This window comes from Lactuca virosa, chromosome 4 (assembly GCF_052849685.1).
Source record: "Lactuca virosa cultivar CGN04683 chromosome 4, Lactuca_virosa_CGN04683_v6, whole genome shotgun sequence".
NCBI classification, from domain to species: domain Eukaryota; kingdom Viridiplantae; phylum Streptophyta; class Magnoliopsida; order Asterales; family Asteraceae; genus Lactuca; species Lactuca virosa.
In genome coordinates, this window is record NC_136429.1 from 451607795 (window position 1) to 451626525 (window position 18731).

Sequence of the window (18731 nt, forward strand, 5' to 3'; positions counted from 1 at the left end):
ACACTTCCATAGAGGTAACAGGTTGGACTTGTCCCAACATTGGTAGTCGGAGTGATGAACTTGACTAGGGTCCTACAACCGCGGGAGGTGTGTCCCTTCCTGTTGCATCTGGTGCAATGCAGCACTCGGCAGACTCCATGATGATGGTAGTTGCATTTTCTGCAGTGCGGGAGATTTCCACAGTATGGTATGGTTGGTGTTGGAACAGCAGGGATGACTGGGGTACTGACTGTCCCAATTCGTTGCCTCTCAATAGGTCCTTGGGTTGAACAGCTTCCTTTGAACTTTCGTTTTAGGATGTTAGGTTGCAGATCAGGTGTGTCCTTTCTTGTAGGCACTTGTTGTTGAGATTGGTTAACACCAAGAATTGGATTGCCATTAACATTTCCACCCACATTTGTGTTGTTAGCATTAAGAACAGCTAGGGCGGCTGCCACCGCTGCTGTAACAGTAGCTTGGAACGTAGTTGAGTCCATCTGGAGGATTGGCGTCTTACTTGTGGGTTGGTTACGTTTCTTCGGAGGCATGATTCTGCTACATGTCAAGAAAAGAAGCTTGTGAGCAACAATGGTTGCCTCTGGATGTATCCTAAATGTTTATCTATGCATTAAGATTTCTCGTTTTTGCTATCTGACTCTCATTGATTCGACCCACATAGGTGTTGGGCCTTCGAACTCAAGTCGGGGGTTAGGATTTGGTATCGGGGCTACTTGAGGCAGGTTCTCGACTTCAGGTTCTGGGTCGGCCTCTTCGGGGAATTGTTCTGCAAAATCATCGTCCAAGGGAATTTCGTGATTTTCTTCTAGCTCTGCCTCGAGCCATCCAGCATCTCCTTGGTTGGAAAAGTACGGGTCGCCAGGGAGATGGAATCCGGCCATGCTATCTAAGCGAGATAAGGGTTAAAGGGATAGTTAATAGTCATCGAATCTAATAATACTTCCAATGTACTATGGTTACATGATTGATTCTTGAGAGATGGATTCTTGGGTATGTTTCTGGTTCGGTCATTATAGCACCCTAAAATACTCCTATAGTATTTTTAACCCTTATGTTTGATTCTAGAACTTTTTTGGAACCTAGGTAAGTTTTAGGCTTGCTGCAACACCACAATCACTCCCAAGCACATGTTGGTCATGTCTCGAATGAATATAGTTGATCAGGCTATATCGAACCTATACATGATTACATAAATGCCCAGGTTTAACCGCGATGTCCAACATCCAAATACTTTTGTTTTGTTCTACTTATGAAACTGGTTCGGGTACTTAGGTATACTTGTATACTTTTTATAAAAATACTTATATTTTTGAAAATATACTTTTAGTTTAGAGCACTTAGGCCCCTTAATGTTTATAGTTGTATACCATGTATGGTTCGGTATACTTAGTTCACTATAAACAAGAGCTCTGATACCAATCTGTCACACCCCCAAACCGGAACGGCGGAAACGTTCGGGGGTGGTTGACGTCATGCGTAGTATCACAACAGTTGTATCATATCAAGCATAGTAAACACAACCCAATATTGAATACATATATGAAAAAGGTTTACATTGTCTTAATACATAGTTTTGTTCATATTAAAAGTAAAACGGAAAGATGTGACTCTAACGCTCCGATTTCTCTAAAAGTCCTGGAAGTACCTGTCTACTAAATCCCTGAGAATACAAGCAGTTTTGAAAGAATATCAGCATAAAGCTGGTGAGTTCATAAGCATTTAGTTTTGGAAAAATTGTTCTTTGTCCTTTTGAAAATGCGTTATCTTTCTCCAAAAAATCCTATATTTTCTGATGTAGTTAAGTAAAAATGATTCTTACAAGTTCTTACTGTGAGTACTTAGTGTATACAAATTATATACAATCCAGATCGAACAAACAGCCGATTGTGTGGTTCTGCCCCAAGCCCATAACCAAACAAGGAACATGAAAAGAGGCGGAGGCCACACATTCCACTGGTTGTCGGATCCTCATGTACATAATCCTGAAGTATTCACTAAGTACTTACAAAGTTATCTGTACTGGTCCTTTTATATCTGTTGAAAGTGTTTCTCAAAAAAATCCTATATTTTCTTATGAAAAGCGTGTTTGAAAACCCATTCCTTCCATGACTTACAGATTCATACAAGGTATGTACAATCCAAGAAGTCGTGGAATGAATATGAATATCCATTGATTTCATGTTGAACAATCCTGTTTTGAATAGCCGGGTTATCCCTGGAAAATCCTATATTTTCCCTAAAGGTTGATGATTGATTCTCTGTTCTAAACCGAGGTATGCAAGTATCTACCATACTCGAAAAACAGTTTTCTTTTAAAAACCCTGGTTGCACCCAGAGAGGTATATTAGCCTTATTACATAAATAAAACTAAATAAAGAAAACCGTGGTGAACTAAGTCCTGAAGGTATTATTAATACCCTCCAGTAATCTATCGATTATTACTTTGAGGTTAGTTCATTTGATTCATTATTACAAAAGTAAATTCCTGTTACCTAGGTTTTGAGTTTCATGACCATAACTGACTGGATAAGGCCCGCAACGGCCGATATCCTTAATGACTTTGTCACCCGCAGACCTGCCGGTCCGACTGTAGCTAACAATGAGGTGTGGGATTGTCAGTCTCGTATAGATCTATGCACAACAGTTACGCTCTCCCTACAAGAGACTCTGGCCACAAGTGCTAGTCCTACACTCTGGTTCTGTGGGAGTGTTACCAAGGACGTGTCTCAAACTTAGCCTAACAAATTTACAAGTAATAATACTGAAAATCCTGTTTATGATTTGCATGAATCCTTTATAAAATAATACATTTTACTACATGATTCACAAGTTCGTTGTTCTAGTTTTGAAAACTGTTTCTACGAGTTGATTTCTAAATCGTTTATTAAAACTGTTTTTCCGTATTAAAAGCATACTGCAGGTATAATTATCTTAAAAAAAATAATATATTCTGAGTACAAGTTTCCTTGTACTTTTGCTTGTATTCCCCCCTGAACACATGAAAACTCGGAAAAACGTAGGGGTATGAACTCACCTCGGGCGATTCGAATGAAAGATCGATACGGAAAGCGGGATGTTCAAGTGAAGCCTTGAACACAATCTGATCCTAATTAACATGTATTGACACATAAAGGAGTCAAATGAAGGTATTTCCTTGCTAAAAGTGATGGAGAACCACTCTAAGGACTTGGGACAACTCACACTAAGTGCGAGGACCTTAAAGGATTGCATGAGGGAGGTGTATGGCCACCTTAAAGGTGTGGACGGCCATGGGTGTGCGGCCGTACACTCATGATGGAAGGTACTTTTGAGGTGTTTTCAAGGTCCATACTTGCATCCATGAAGTGTTCTAGGTCCATACTAAGTTGTTGTACAAGTTTAGGGTCTTAGAAATGAGTTTGTGGTCCTTGGGTGTGTGTGTGGTTGCACACGGGAGTGTGCTGCCGCACACAAGGAGTGTGCTGCCACACAAGGGTGTGTGTGCGGCCGTACATAGGTGTGTGCGGTCGTACACCCCACATGAAGATGTCTAAAAAGGCCAATTCTATGGTATAGCAAGGCTATGGTCATGTCTAACTCGAAGATGGAAGTCCAACTCTCACTTTTGGAGGGTCTTTTAGGAGTGTGCGGCCAACCTTATGAAGGTGTGCTGCCGCACTCCTTGAAGGGATGAAGAACATGATGAAACTTGATGAATCAAGGCTTAGATTAAGTGGTTCTTCAAGTACAACAAGCTAAGGGATGAATTACTCACGTTTTTGAAGTCTTGGGAGGGTTTGCGGTTGAAGAGTCTTGAGAGAAAAGGTGTTGTGTGTTTCCAGTATGTTAAAGGAATGAAAGGAAAGGGTCTACCCTTTATATAGGGTGGGTGTGTGGTCATGAGGGGTGTGTACAGCCGAACACCCATGTGTGCGGCCGCACACTCCTCCAAGAGGGCTGTATGGTCCGGTTTCGACGCTATACGACTTGCTGACTCATTCCTAACCTCAACCCCGACTGAACCCAAGCTTAGAACACTTAAATGGACCCTTAAACCGTGCTAGAAGTTAACAGAAACGAGTTTAACTTAGATTAACTGACTAGATGTACCAGGTAGAAGTTTCGGGTTGTCACACATAGCATATATCTAGATGAGCACATCTATCAAGAAGTGTATTACCTTCCAGGCAAAACTTTCCTTCCCTCTCTCCTTCTTAATCTCGGCCATAGAGCCAAAAATCACCACCACACTCATTTTACTTACAAAATCTCTTAAGGAAAGCTCTCAAGAACCCCTACATCTTCCTTCAAATTTCGAGATTTTATGTGTATCTTCAAAGAGGTTTTCATCTAGATCATCATCTTTGGTAAGTTGTTGTCATACTTAAGTCTTATCCTTAAGCTAAGTACACTCCCTTATAAAGTTTCATTTCGTGATCTAACATCCTAGAAACCATTTAAGTTCGAAAACCACTCAAAAAGCTTGCTAGAGCCAAAAATCACATCATCTTCTTCCATTTCTTCTTCAAACCGAAACATCAAAGCAAAGGTGAGTTCATGCCCCCTTGTTTTCGGTTTTTACTTGTTTTGGGGGAGAATACAAGTGTTTATGTGTAGATCTATGTATATATGCATGTTATGTGTGATTTTCTTGGGTTATGTTGTGATTGTGTGATAAACTCGATGGATCCATGAAACTTCAACAAAAATATGTGAGATTCATAAACCAAAAACACTCTAGACATCCTAATACAAAGTTAAAAGTGTTATAGATGCCTAAGTTGTGAAAAACTAAACAAAATCTTGTATAAGGATCATTTTTGGCAAATAAACAAAAGTTTGGGGTCAAGTATGACACCTACGGTTTTATAGGGGCTAAAAGGGTATTATTAGCTTAAAAATGAGTTTTTATAACAACCATATTTTTCTAAGGGTCAAAAGTGTAAAATTTGGCATTTTGGGCCTTAAGGTGGGCCTCACGGCCTATTGGGCCCAAATTGCAAAAATATCAATTTTTGGGGATTAAAATGTCATTTAATCAAAACTTGAGCAAAAAATGAGAATAAACGAGATTAGGGGTTGAAAATGACACTATCTCAAGATTTGGACCAAAAATGTTAATTTTATAAAAATTGGGCCGAAAATGTCATTTTATGCAAATAAGGGGGCTGAAAATGTAATTTTCTGCAAAGATGGGCCGAAAATGTCAAAATATGTATTTTTTGACCAAAACCGTAAATTACTAAACATTTGGGGCGAAAATACAAATTTTTATAAATTTATGGACTAAAATGTTATTTTTAATTAAAATAGACCAAAAATGACATTTTATGTAAAAATAAGCCTCTAAATGTTAATTTAGTTCTTAAGGGGCGTAAAGTGTAATTTTGTAAACACGAGTTCAAATTATAGAATTTTGACGTAACAAACTAAAAATACCGTTATAACAAAATACTAGATTTTTATAACGTTATGGATAAATTCTCCGACGAAGTGAACAATACTATAACAAATAAACGAAATACAATAACGGTACGAATATTGGGCCTAATACTTCCTATACATGTTTATTGGGCCTTCGTGATCCATTTACATGTTTATTGGGCCCAATGTATTCATCACATGTCTATTGGGCTTCAGTTACCTAATTACATGCTAAATGGGCCTAATTTAGCGTTTACATGTTATTGGGCCTTAATGGCCCATTTACATGCTAATTTAGCCTGGAAATAACTTACACGTCTAATGGGCTACAGTTGCCTTTTCTTCATGTTTGTTGGGCCTTACCTTTTCATTTCATGCATCATCTAGTGTTCGAACTTCTAAATACATATAACATTATACAAATTCATGTGAAAACAAATGGGATCTAGTGAGACGTGTCGGTTGACATCATTGAGTGTATGGTCGTAGCTTGTAGTTATAATCAGAGTCTCCTGGAGGGAGAGCGAGAGTTTGTGTATAGATCTATACGGGGGTGACTCCCCCACACCTGAGCTGTTCGCTACAGTTAGACTAGGTCAGTCTAGGGTGACAAAACCTTGATTGAAAATCCGGCATGTGGAAAAATGCCATTTTTATAATGATACAAAACATTACGGAAGATTAAAAACTCGTAAGTCATAATGATACAAAACATTTTACAGTGCAAAGACCGTGACATTTTTATAAATCAGAAAATATCGGATTTTCTAGGGAAATACTATTATTCAAATACCACTTACTTACAACAGAAAGAATACAAAGAAAATTTGAACTGCATTCCTATATGTTACTACTATGAAATTCACACATGCATTATACTCGATTTTCACATCATTTTTCAGACGTTTTACAGAAAATATCGGATTTTCTGGGTTTTACAAACAATACAAAGACTTTTATTCAAATATGCTTATTACTCACCAACATTATATATGTTGACCGTTTTCAAAATAACTTGTATTCTCAGGTAATCGTTAAGCAGAAGGACTGTCAAGTGTGTATGGATTTATTTTGTGTAACGTCACTCATCGTACTATTAATACTTTGGATTTGGATTTATGTAACATATGACAATGTACGTGATGTGAACAATACCAGCTGTAATATGTAATGTTTAGTGATGAATGTGTTATGTTTCATGTATATTCATTGTGATGATATTTCAATTGATAGTCACACGAGCCCTCGGACGTTTCCGCCGTCTGGTTCGGGGGTGTGACAATGTCAAAGTGGGTCAGGTGGAACCTAGTAATGTGGGTCTAGTACTGAAAACCCAAAAACTCGGGAAAACCAAAATATTTTGGTAATCACTTAGTGGGTTGAAATTTGAAAATTTCCATATTTGATATCCCTACTTCAGGGGATTATAAATCATTGAATATTAAACCAAAATTAACAAAATTATAGTCTAAAATCATATACAAACTCTAAACTACACGTTGGAAAAAATTGTATGCTAATCAAACTTAAAACGAATTAGATATGCATGTTTTAAAATTTTTACATAATTTCAGTTTTGATATCCCGACTTTGGGGGACTGTAAGTCAATGAATATGAAACAAAATTTGACATAATTATAGTCTAAAATCATATACAAACTCTAACTACACGTTGAAAACTGCATGCTAATTCGACTTCAAACGAATTAGATATATATTTTTAAAATTTTCATAGAATAACAGAAAAAGTTGGAGAACATAAAATTTCCAGCTTTGATATCCTGACTTTAGGTATTGTAAGTTAATGAATATGAAACTGAAAATGAAAAAATTATAGTTTAAAGTCATATACAAACTCTAAGGTTGTGTTAGATTGTGGAAAATTTTCCAATTTCTTGAAAAATTTCAAATGAAAATGAAAATTTTGAAAACGCGCTTAGTTGATTCAGTTTTCAAAAGATTTCCAAGAAAATGAAAATTTCCTGTTTTTCAAATTTATGTAAATTAGGAAAGTGGTTTTTATAGTTTTCCAAAGTTTTCCAACTTTATAAAATGGAAAATAAATTTTTCATTGAAAATTAAATATGAAAACTCAATTCTATTTTCTAAAAACGTTTTCTTGAAAAATGAAAACAGTTTTCCAGAACCAATTTTACTCTAAGCTACACAGTGGAAAAAACAACATTCCAATCTGAGTTCAAACGAACGAGATATGCATGTTTCAAACTTTTCACAGTTTTTTTGTTCTTAACACCGATTCTGGTTCTTAAACCCGGTTTACCCAGACTCGAATGACCCAGAGCCGGATAAAATCATTCTTTAAACTCGTAAGTCACTTTATAATCAATGTATAGAATAACTTAGATTCCGATTCTACATATTCTGGTTCTAACGGTTCCGGTTTTAAATATCATCTTTATCTATATCCAAAACCCACTTAATTAATTAATACGAGGCACGAATGAGCAAGTGAACTAAACAAGACCATTATGAGGCACAATGTCTTTATCGTGTAATTGATTTATCAAACCAACAATTATGGGCCAACCCCATGCGTATTTGCCTCATGACCATTCAACCCAAACCAACCTCCAACACCATATAGTAGCCTACAAAGAGCTTGAATCAACAACAAACCGCCACCTCCACTTAAGTAACAAGGCCGGATCAAAAACTCCCAATGCGAGTTCCACCTCTCTCTTTAGAAGCAAACACCTTACTCCATTTAATCCAAAGAATTTCATATTGACCTTCTTCAACTCACCAAAAGAAAGGAGACCTCAAACTTTTGCACTAATTCTTCCTAGACTTTAAAATTTGACCTATAAAATTGCTCAAGCTATCCAAAACCGATTTCAACAAAGTAGTACTCCCCTTGATGGAAAACATCTTTACTTTCGAATTAGAGTTTCTTCTTGAATCTCTCAATGACCCCATCCCAACATGCCACTCGATACAAATTTCTAGCATTATCTTTGACCCACTCTAACGATTTTATATGTAATATCATATTTATATTTATTTTAAAAAAACATTGTAAGATAATTCTTTTGTTATTATGAAAGTGTATATAATAAATAAAAAGTTATACAAATTGGGTACATGTTTACCTCAAATCAATGAACATTAAGTTGAAACTAACAAAGAACATCAAGTTGAAACTAACAAAGAACATCAAGTGCAACATTTCTCCCAATGAATTACAATGGAATTTTCATTCTAAAATGTGTGGCTATATAATACTTTGATCTAAAACACATTGAAAACTGAGGAAATCAACAATCGAATTAGAAAAATCGTTTGCAACTACTCAAAAGAGCTTCAAGAGTTATTCAAAAATGATAATGAAGAACTAAAAAGAGATCAAGTTTATTCCAATACCACAGTAGCGCCCAAATCCTTGAGCTTCGCCATGATTGCTTCAGCGTCGTCCTTGGTGATTCCTTTCTTCACCACCACTGGTACTTTTTCCACCAAATCTTTCGCTTCTTTCAATCCTAAATCAGTAAAAGACCTAACTTCCTTAATGATTTTGATCTTCGAAGCTGCATCATATTTCTCTAACTTCACATCAAAAACAACCTTCTCGGCGGCTTTGGCATCGGATCCTGGTCCGGCAGAGGCAGCGCCGGCGGATGATGGCGAACCAATGCCGGTCACCGCCGGGCCGTAGTTATTGTAACCCATCTTGTAACGTAGGAGGACTGCGTAATCATTCCTCTCGAGTTTTGTAAGGCTGAGGATCTCGTCGGCGATTCTTTCGAGCTTCTGTGATTGAGTTCCGGTGGCCGTGCAAAGGTGGCGTGAAAGCGAGAAGAATCTGGTTAGCGATTTAGGAGCAGTTCTGGCAATCATTTTGGCTGGGGTTTCAGATTTGGGGGTTTAGGGTTCCATAGTTGTGTCTGGTGGAGTGAATTAAGACGAGAAGGGGGTGATTTTGTCATTTCGATAGGTATTTGATCTCACATTTTAGACTTATTTGCGCTTTGAGTCCCTCTACTTTCAGTTAGTGTGAGATGTGGTGTAAAGTTTTAATGGGAACAATTTTGGGAACAATTTTTTTACTTTTCGTTTTTATAAGAGAAAAATGCAAATATAACCAAATTCTTTAATAACTTTGCGGAAAAAAACCAAAAAACCCAAATTACAAATATAGCCATGAAAAATCGCAGATGGATTAAACCCATCCGCGATTTTAGCATTCCATCTGCGAACGTACAAGTCGCTAAAACACAGTCGTGCTTTAGCGACTTGTACATTCGCAGGTGGTTTTTTTATAGTTTTTTTGATTTTTTCCATATAAATACTCCAATCTTTGACTGGAATCGCAGATGAACTATGTTCATCTGTGATTTCCTCTCATCCCACCTGCGATTTTGTATTTTTTTTATTTTTTTTTATTTTGACTACAAAATTGATAATGTTTAACTACGAAACAACCTTATTATATATAAAGCTTTTCAAAAAATTATCAATTTAATTCTTATTTCTTTGGAATATTTGTTTAAAACATCTCTAATAAAATGAATTATTCAACAAAAACTTTGAAAAATATTTGAAAAATGAAATCGTCTATAGTGCCTCTAGGGAGAAAGTTCTCCAAAAAAAGTTTGAAAAATGAAAGAAGAAAAAAAATTTACGTTCTTATACCCCTGAAAAAAGAGAAATCACAAATGGACGCAAAATCTCCATCTGCGAACGTACAAGTCGCTAAAGCACAGATGTGCTTTAGCAACTTGTACGTTCGCAGATGGACAAGTAAAACCACAGATGGACTAAGTCCACCTGCGATTTTGATGACTATTTTTGTAATTTGAGTTTTTTTTGCTATTTTCTACAAAGTAATTCAACTTTTCCAATCCACTCCTAATTTACAACTAGTGAAGTGTATTGCAACTTGAGAAAGAAAGAGGGCGGTGTGTTCAACAAGATCACCATATTTCCTAACCCTCATCTTTTGACATGTTTCACGTAAATTGATGGTGATCTTGGAGGTAACTGGGGTACCACAACCACCTTTCGTGCCATCTTTCGTAACTCTTTCTATCCTAAGTGTTTGTAACTTTACAAACTATTTAAAAAAAAAAAACTTCGGATTAAACACGATAACTTCTTTTGAGTTATAATAGCTTCTTTTTCATGATAAGGTCCTAAAAAAACTCATACCTTGGATGCTTTTAGTAGGACTGTGTATATATTAATTAAATGAAAACAACTAATCAACTCAATCAATTTAAGAATCAGCGAGTTTGAATTATGAAAACCAAATTATGTTATATTTTAAAGTAAAATATAAGTTGTCTATGATGTTTTTACAGCAACCATAACATTTATATTAATATTGACATTGTAAACAAGTTATTTCATGTCATAGAGACCAATAAGTAGGTTATAACTTATAACCCACATTATGTCTTCATAATTAAAAAAAAAGTTTAACGACCAAAAAATCAAAAGCTAAGTGTCATTAACCTAAAAAATCAATTGTAAAACATAAAGTTAAACAAAATGAATATGAATTTGTATGGGCATCGGGTCGGGTTGTATGGAAAAGAACTTTCTAGTATCACGGCTGGAGAAGCAGAACAAAACAGCCGCTGCTTGCCTGCTTTACGAGTTACGACTTCCCGACGACTGTTCTTTCAGAGGCCTTATTGCCGGCGACCACCCTACTGATTATCTACTTTTGCTTGGAGTACCCATACACATACCCTAGTTTTTCTCCAAAGAATTTTCTTGCATTTTCCCCTAAGAATCTTCGTTTTTCTCACACAATTCTTAAAATTTAGGGTTGTGCGGAAAGGGGTAAAGGATGGTGTTTGGTCAGGTGGTTATCGGTCCTCCGGGCTCCGGCAAGACCACTTACTGCAATGGCATGTCGCAGTACCTTCAACTCATCGGGAGGTAATATCTGTATTCATCTTAAATTCATCCTTGTTACTTCTCACTTCCCTAAAAATCAATGTGCAGCTGTTTTTCAATTTCGAGCCTGGATTCTGAATATATATCATGTTGATGACATTTATACTTGTTGCAGGAAAGTCGCTATTATTAACTTAGACCCTGCAAATGATTCATTGCCGTATCCTCTATAAGCTTAGATTACTGCAAATTTCGCTATTTTTATTCTTTTTGGCAACTGGGAATTCATATTTCTTTAACATTTATATCAAGATATGATTGTGCAATCAACATTGAAGATCTTATAAAACTCAGTGATGTGATGAATGAGCACAATCTTGGTCCTAATGGAGGTTAGACATCTTTTGTAGTTTACTTGATTAAGTCATGTCCCCAATAAGCCCATTAAGTCAAAAATAAACTTTTCATTTTTCATGTGTGATTAATATTTAATACTATTTCTATTTGATCTTTTTGTTGTTCTCAACTAGGTCTTGTTTATTGTATGGATTACTTGGAGAAAAATATCGATTGGTTGGAATCTAAATTGAAGCCACTTCTGAAAGGTTAGTATTCATTGAAAGGCTTTTATGTATAGCTAATGAGTGGTTTTAACTTTTAACTTTTAACTTTTAAGTTAACTTTGTTCCTTTGATTTAACTTTACATTTATTTACAGATCACTATTTTCTCTTTGATTTCCCTGGTCAAGTAGAACTATTCTTCCTTCACTCAAATGCAAAAAAAGTCATCATGCAACTTATCAAAAAACTTGATCTTCGGGTAATTAGTGATGCCTTTTTCAAGTTTCTTTTGTAAACACACACACACACACACTTATTAACAGTATTAGATGACTTTCTTCTACAGTTGACAGCTGTCCACTTAATAGATGCCCACCTATGCAGTGACCCTGGGAAATACGTGAGTGCATTGCTTCTCTCACTATCAACAATGTTGCATATGGAATTGCCACATGTCAATGTTTTATCAAAGATTGATCTTATTGAGAACTATGGAAAACTAGGTATGAAAATCTTTTTCATTACTTTATACCAAAATTGCCCCTGCATCGACTTCCTTGCTCTTGGGACACTTGTGCTTTTCCATCCTCCACGGTTGTGGGGGCGTTTTGGTCATTATATTTTGTAGTGATTAAACCATAAAAAAAATTTATTGCTTTGTTTGTTATGTAGCCTTCAATCTTGATTTTTACATGGATGTTCAAGATTTATCTTATTTACAACATCATGTGGATCAAGATCCCCGCTCTTCTAAGTATAGGTAAGCTTTTTCACTTAGTGCCACGTCAGCGCCAACTCAGCAACATGAATTTTCTAATGAATCCTTATTTATGGTGTTAGAAAACTTACAAAGGAACTGTGTGAAGTGATTGAAGACTTTGGATTGGTCAATTTCACTACTTTGGCTATTCAGGTATGTTGATTTGTCCCAATTTATTTATTTATTTAATAATTCAGCTACAATCTACTACGTATATTTTATTTATTTTGAGTAGTTTTTTTGACTTTTTTTTCAGGATAAAGAAAGTGTTACAAATCTTGTGAAATTAATAGACAAAACAAATGGTTATATATTTCAAGGGATTGATGCTACTGCAGTTGAATTCAGCAAAATTGCTATTGCTCCAACAGATTGGGAATACTATAGATATCCTTTTAATAAATTTCATTTGTTTTTTTTTTAATATATTTGTGTATAATTTCTATAATTGAGTAGATTTTTTAAAATACATTGCTATGTCAATGGTGTCCTTGACGTTAATTTCACAACAGCAGCAGTGCAAGAGAAGTACATGAAAGATGATGAAAATTTTGATTCTGATGATTAATTCAAGATGTGAGATTTTTTTATATATATTTTCTTATGATACATGGAAGTAGTATCAAGATATGTAATTTGTACTTTGGTTTATAAATTTTTGTTGTTGGCTATTGGGTGGTGTACTTATAAAAAGGGTTTAAGTTGGGTTTAATTGATACATGAAGAGCCTCTACGACTTTAATTAATTTAATTTTGATTATATGGAAAGGAGAAAAACAACGAGCATTTGTTCTTAGTTTAAATTATTAATAAGACTTGAAAAAAGATATTAATCCCCAATACATGAAGGGTGTGTTGATTTTTCTTTGAATCTTATATGTTATCATCATCCATTCCATAATGGAGATGTAACAAATATATTGAAAAGAAAATCCCAAATTCAAAAGAGCAATTGAGTTGAAAAAAATGCGAGGATTTCTAATCATCTTGTTATCTTATAATGAAAACTCTAAAATAAATTTGTGACTAGTTATTATTCATACACAAATTCGCCTAAATTAAAGCGTTTGAAAACTAGATTATTAGCCGTATATAAAAGCATTTATAAATTATACAAACACACTTTTACACAAATTTAACTAAAACTCTCATTTCCTTGCTTCTATATCACATCCAAAATCACTTCATCCCGATTTTAAAAGGCAAAAAAACTCCATCTTTTATCATACTTTCCTTCCAATTCTCCAAAATCCCATCCGCAGAAGGCAACTTACTTCTCTTCGATTCATCCACTTCCCCCAATTCACCCACCAAAAACTCTTCCGAATCATACCCATCATCATCATCCACCTCCTCGTCATAATCGGTCAACTTTGACTTTTCATCACCAAAACAGTCAACCGATTCATCAATAGTCAACTCATCCGCAAAATGTTCCATTATACTATCTAATTTCCCCGGTAATTCACGTTCAATCTCACCCCCATCATTTGACTTTGACTTTGACTTTGGCCCACAGAGCGATTGCAATAGTCTTGATAACTTATATGCGGAAGCTTCCATTGTGATATCATGAGTCCCGATTTTTTCAAAAAGTTTTCGTAAGTGGGACCGAGTGATTTTACCTTTGTACTCCTCAAATAGGCCCCGCCATTCCTTTTCACGCACGTGGAACGGGGCGTGGGCCATGGTGTTGAGAATGGTCAACGCCCGGTCAAAGTCATCTTGGATCATGGATCGACATATGATTTCAACAAAGAATGATGATGGCGGGATTTCTCCCGATTCCAACAGCACATCAAAAGCATGCTCTAGTAAATGAGTCTGCAAATAAACATAAAATTTTTATTATTATTATTATTTTTTGGTAAAATATGGATTTCCCACGAGAAATCATAACATTATGTTACTCTTGTAACATGCAATATGTAACATGAAACTTGTAAAACGCTTACGAGTTTCTCGTTACATATTGCTATTAGTAAGGTTGACTATAAAAGTCAACCTTACTAATATAATCAAAATAAAACTTACAAATGTAATATGTAACATGAAACTTGTAAAACGCTTACGAGTTTCACGTTACATATTGCTATTAGTAAGGTTGACTACAAAAGTCAACCTTACTAATATAATCAAAATAAAACTTATAAATGCAATATGTAACATGAAACTTGTAAAATGATTACGAGTTTCATGTTACATATTGCTATTAGTAAGGTTGACCACATAAGTCAACCTTACTAATAATAATAATAATAAAACGTACCTTTCCAGCCCTAGAGGCTTCAACAAGCAAAAACGCATGTTTATTTTGATCAATTTGATACCCCGAAAAAACCATTTCCTTATAAATATAATCAAAATACTCCCATTGATGAGCACTTGCAGAGACTCTAAGCATCTCACCATACGTATACGCATCCGGGCTAACAAAAGGACCATCACGCCCTAAGCTTATATTATGACCGTTGGATCGTTTTGTATCTTCAAATAATTCTTTTGCTTCAAAAAACATATCATTTCTCCCATAAACTTTCAACATCGCATTTATAATCCCAATATCGGGTGCACAATGCTCTTTACTTGTTTCAAATATCCTTATACAATTACCAATATGCCCTCCGTCCATTGAAGACAATATCATCCCCGTGAAGGTAACCACCAATGGTCTAGTGAGTCGAAGTCTTTTCATTCTCTTGATCTACAAGAATAAAAATGATAGATGAGGGTAAATTTGTAAAAAGCTTGGACTTTATGGGAGAATCGCATTTTCTTGACTTTCTTTATTAAGTTGTTCTTTCTACATTAAGCCAAAAAGATTAAGGGGTTGTTTCAACTTTCAAACCATCTAGATGAGACTAAATGACCATTTTGTCCTTACTTTTCAAAACTAATAAATTCACAATGTCATTATGTCAAGAGTAAGTAAAAAAAGAAACAAACCATATATAACTATCCAAATTAAATGCTTAACTCATTAATCTCATTGAGTCAACTAAGTCAAAGTTAAAAAGTACCTCTAAAATAGCTTCTTGCCACAATCCATTATAGCAAAGGGAGAATGCTAACTCACAATATACGGATGCTTCTCCAACAACACCTTTTTGTTCCATATCTCTAACTGCTTCTATGGCTTCATTCACTTTTCCTTCTTTTGAGAACGCCTTCACAAGCACTAAACATTTGCACAATAAAAAAAAGTGTTTAAATTCATTGTACACTTCAATCACATACTTTCAAAGATATTGAAATTACCTTTTCACAATTTATTACATCAAATATATGTGAAATCATGATACATTTGAAAGGAAAATCGGTACCTTTATAAGTAAGGGCTTTTGGAGCATTTCCACTTTTCTTCATCTTCTCAAAGTACTCATGCACAAGGTCATACTTTCCAGATGCCAACATCACCTATATTTTTTTTATTGTAATTAGGTATTTGCTTCTTTTTTACTTAATCTATATACGAAAGTGTGGGAAATGAGGCTTTTTACAAATTTGCCCTTGTAAGGATACCTCCATTGCAAGTCCATAAGTTGCTCCAGATGGTTTTAAACCACTTTTTCTCAACTCCTCAAACACCCATGAAACTCCCTTCCATTCACCAGATAAAGTACAAGCATTTAACACCTAACAAAAAAGTTTAAAAACATTATTTTGAAATAAATAACAAAACCCCATGAAGCTAAACTATAAATCTTTTAGAAATCTAACTTACAGCATTGTATACGACTAAATCCGGTTGAAGAACAGGATCCCAGTTTTTGCGTTTTGTTTTCTTGATAAACTTTGAAGGATTTTGCTTCATGGAGTCAATCACGTTGACCAATTCTTTAAGAAGACCAGATTGACCAAGTGCAATTGCAATACAATGGTATGCAGCCATATCAGGATATAAGTGGTAATCAGCCTACATTGATTGTTTCATTTCATAAGAAGAAGAAAATTACAAATTTGGTGTATAATAAAAAAAGAGATGTGATTTTGATCATTACTAGCATGAAATTAAAGATTTGAAGGGCTTCATGGGGTCTTCTTGCTTTTCCCAAAACTGATACGAGTTTTGTGTATACAAACCTATTGATTAGAAAACAGAACTGTTCATATATGGAATAATGGAATGTTTATTGCTCAAATGGGGAAGAAACGATAGAAAGATTACTAAATTGGAAGAAAAATTAACCTGCTCTTGAAATGTTTATGCTCTTTAGAGTTGTAAACGTATTTTACGACAGATAAAGCATGCTTCCATTGACCTTTATCACCAAGTCCACCTACAATCTTCAACAATTGATCTTCTGTGAACTGTAATTCCGATTGTTTCATCATCTTAGAAAATTTCCAGTTCTTCATACTCGGTTCTGTTCCACTAAGCCTACAAAACGAACAAAAAAGCCCCAATTTTACTGTTTTGCAGACAATTATAAACATAAAAAACCTCATGGATGGATGGATACCTATCGACAAGAAACCGAATTGCTTCACCATCGGAAACTTTCCTCTTGGGAGGAACCCAATTGTCGTTCTTATTCTGAAGCATTCCATCTTCCAATTCGATGTCATCTTCCATAATCCATTTGAATTTATCACGCTCCTTCTCGATAAACTCGCTCAATTCATCCAAATGCTCGTACTTCAGATTCTCCCCACCAACAAACTCCTTGTTAGTAATCGCACACTCCATCAATTGAGTTCTCTCTAACCTCTCCCATGGCTTCCCCACCAGCGACGATGACACTCCACCGTGTTTTATGTCCATGTCTTGTTTACTTTTTGTGGCTTTAACGATTTCCCTGTTGAAGGTTTTGAATTCGGCCTTTAGGGTCTGAAAATTGGCTTTTTCTTGTTGTTCTTGTTCTTGTTCTGGGGTTTGGTCGGGCGGAGGAGGGCGGCTGCGGTTGGATTTTTGAAGCTGTTTCTTCCGGAGGGTGTGGATGATTTTGGGGGTTGGAGTGACGCCATTTTTGAGGAGATTGCGCTTGATGAGTTCGGTGTCTGGTTGTTGAGAAGGGATGGGTGGACGTGGTGGCAACCTTAACCTTAAGGATTCCATTGTTGAGACTTGAGAGCAGAATTTAGCTCATCTGTAAACAAGGAAGATGGGAAAATCTATAAGGCCGGGGTTTTAGATAGTACAACAACCCAATGCATCGCACAAATGTGTTCATAGATTTAGGGGTTTGGGATTTGCTTCTTTAAAGAAATTTTAAGAAAAGTATAAAAATATAGTTTAAAAATATAATAAATTGATAAATTATTTTTAAATTAATTACAAAATTTATCTATATATTTAAGTGAATTTATTAGTGCTATAAAATCATGATAACTTGATAATTTATTTTTTAAGTTAATAAAACAACTTATTGAAACATTTAAATTAGTTTATTAAGGTAGTGTTTGTTTTTTGTCGGCAGATCTGCGTGGCCTCTTCTGTCTGCGCCGCGCAGACCACGCACAGACATTAGCCTTCGCAGACTGTTTGTTTTTTTGAAGACTGCATACCTAAAAATGTCTGCGCGCCCTCTTCTTGGCGCAGATGTGGACCAGAGTCTTCTAACATCTCCAGACATCTTCTAGCCTAAAAAAACATATATATCTTTATTTTTTTAAGTTTTTTTAATTAATATTTTTTCCAACTTTATTAATGATAAACAATTTGAAAAAAAAATTAAAAAACTTTAAAAAAAACGTTCGACGATACAAACATGATATTTTTGACAAATTTATAAATAAAGATTTATTATAATAATAGTCGTTGAAGTTGTTTATATAAATATGAAAAAAAAAATCATAATATATTCTTATATTTTTTTGCCAAATTTTGTAAAATATTATTTAATACAATATCATCAATTTCTCGAGAAAATATTTATGGTACATTTTTAATAGATTTAATTAAAAAAATCAAAGTTTATTTTCATTCATTTATGTATCAAATTCTTTGATCACTAATTATAATGTTTAGTTATAACTTTACAACCAAGGTTGTTGGTTTTTATCAAATATATACGTTAATTCATACCATTTTTATTTTTATTTTTTATACAATAATACATAAAAGTTGATCTAGATTCGTTAATTATTTATAACAAAGTCATAAAAATATTAAAAAATCACTTTGAAGTTTAAAAAAATCAGTTT

At 34.9% G+C, this 18731-nt stretch overlaps 3 protein-coding genes across 4 annotated transcripts; 1 reads left to right on the plus strand and 2 right to left on the minus strand.

Annotated features, from left to right (window-relative positions):
• Positions 1 to 8555: 8555 nt before the first annotated feature.
• Positions 8556 to 9331, minus strand: LOC145109107 (Ribosomal protein L12/ ATP-dependent Clp protease adaptor protein ClpS family protein). Its single transcript, XM_079046219.1, has one exon. It carries the CDS (start codon positions 9253 to 9255, stop codon positions 8770 to 8772), a length of 486 nt encoding a protein of 161 aa, XP_078902345.1. The 5' UTR covers positions 9256 to 9331; the 3' UTR covers positions 8556 to 8769.
• Positions 9332 to 10941: 1610 nt separating this feature from the next.
• QQT1 (P-loop containing nucleoside triphosphate hydrolases superfamily protein) lies at positions 10942 to 13300 on the plus strand. Of its 2 annotated transcripts, XM_079046221.1 has the most exons (11): positions 10942 to 11095; positions 11190 to 11304; positions 11438 to 11482; positions 11575 to 11654; positions 11793 to 11867; positions 11980 to 12083; positions 12171 to 12327; positions 12497 to 12584; positions 12665 to 12737; positions 12841 to 12971; positions 13092 to 13300. In XM_079046221.1, exons 2-11 carry the CDS (start codon positions 11213 to 11215, stop codon positions 13150 to 13152), a joined length of 906 nt encoding a protein of 301 aa, XP_078902347.1. In that variant the 5' UTR covers positions 10942 to 11095; positions 11190 to 11212; the 3' UTR covers positions 13153 to 13300. The 2 variants fall into 2 exon arrangements, with proteins under 2 accessions (XP_078902347.1, XP_078902346.1); XM_079046220.1 differs by having other exon boundaries at positions 10956 to 11304.
• Positions 13301 to 13638: 338 nt separating this feature from the next.
• DG1 (Tetratricopeptide repeat (TPR)-like superfamily protein) lies at positions 13639 to 17733 on the minus strand. Its single transcript, XM_079046222.1, has 9 exons — positions 17048 to 17733; positions 16774 to 16965; positions 16586 to 16667; positions 16309 to 16500; positions 16107 to 16220; positions 15908 to 16001; positions 15605 to 15762; positions 14854 to 15288; positions 13639 to 14408 (listed from the first exon to the last, which is right to left on the minus strand). The coding sequence occupies exons 1-9, from the start codon at positions 17641 to 17643 to the stop codon at positions 13764 to 13766; spliced, it is 2508 nt and encodes an 835-aa protein (XP_078902348.1). The 5' UTR covers positions 17644 to 17733; the 3' UTR covers positions 13639 to 13763.
• Between the last annotated feature and the right edge of the window lie 998 nt (positions 17734 to 18731).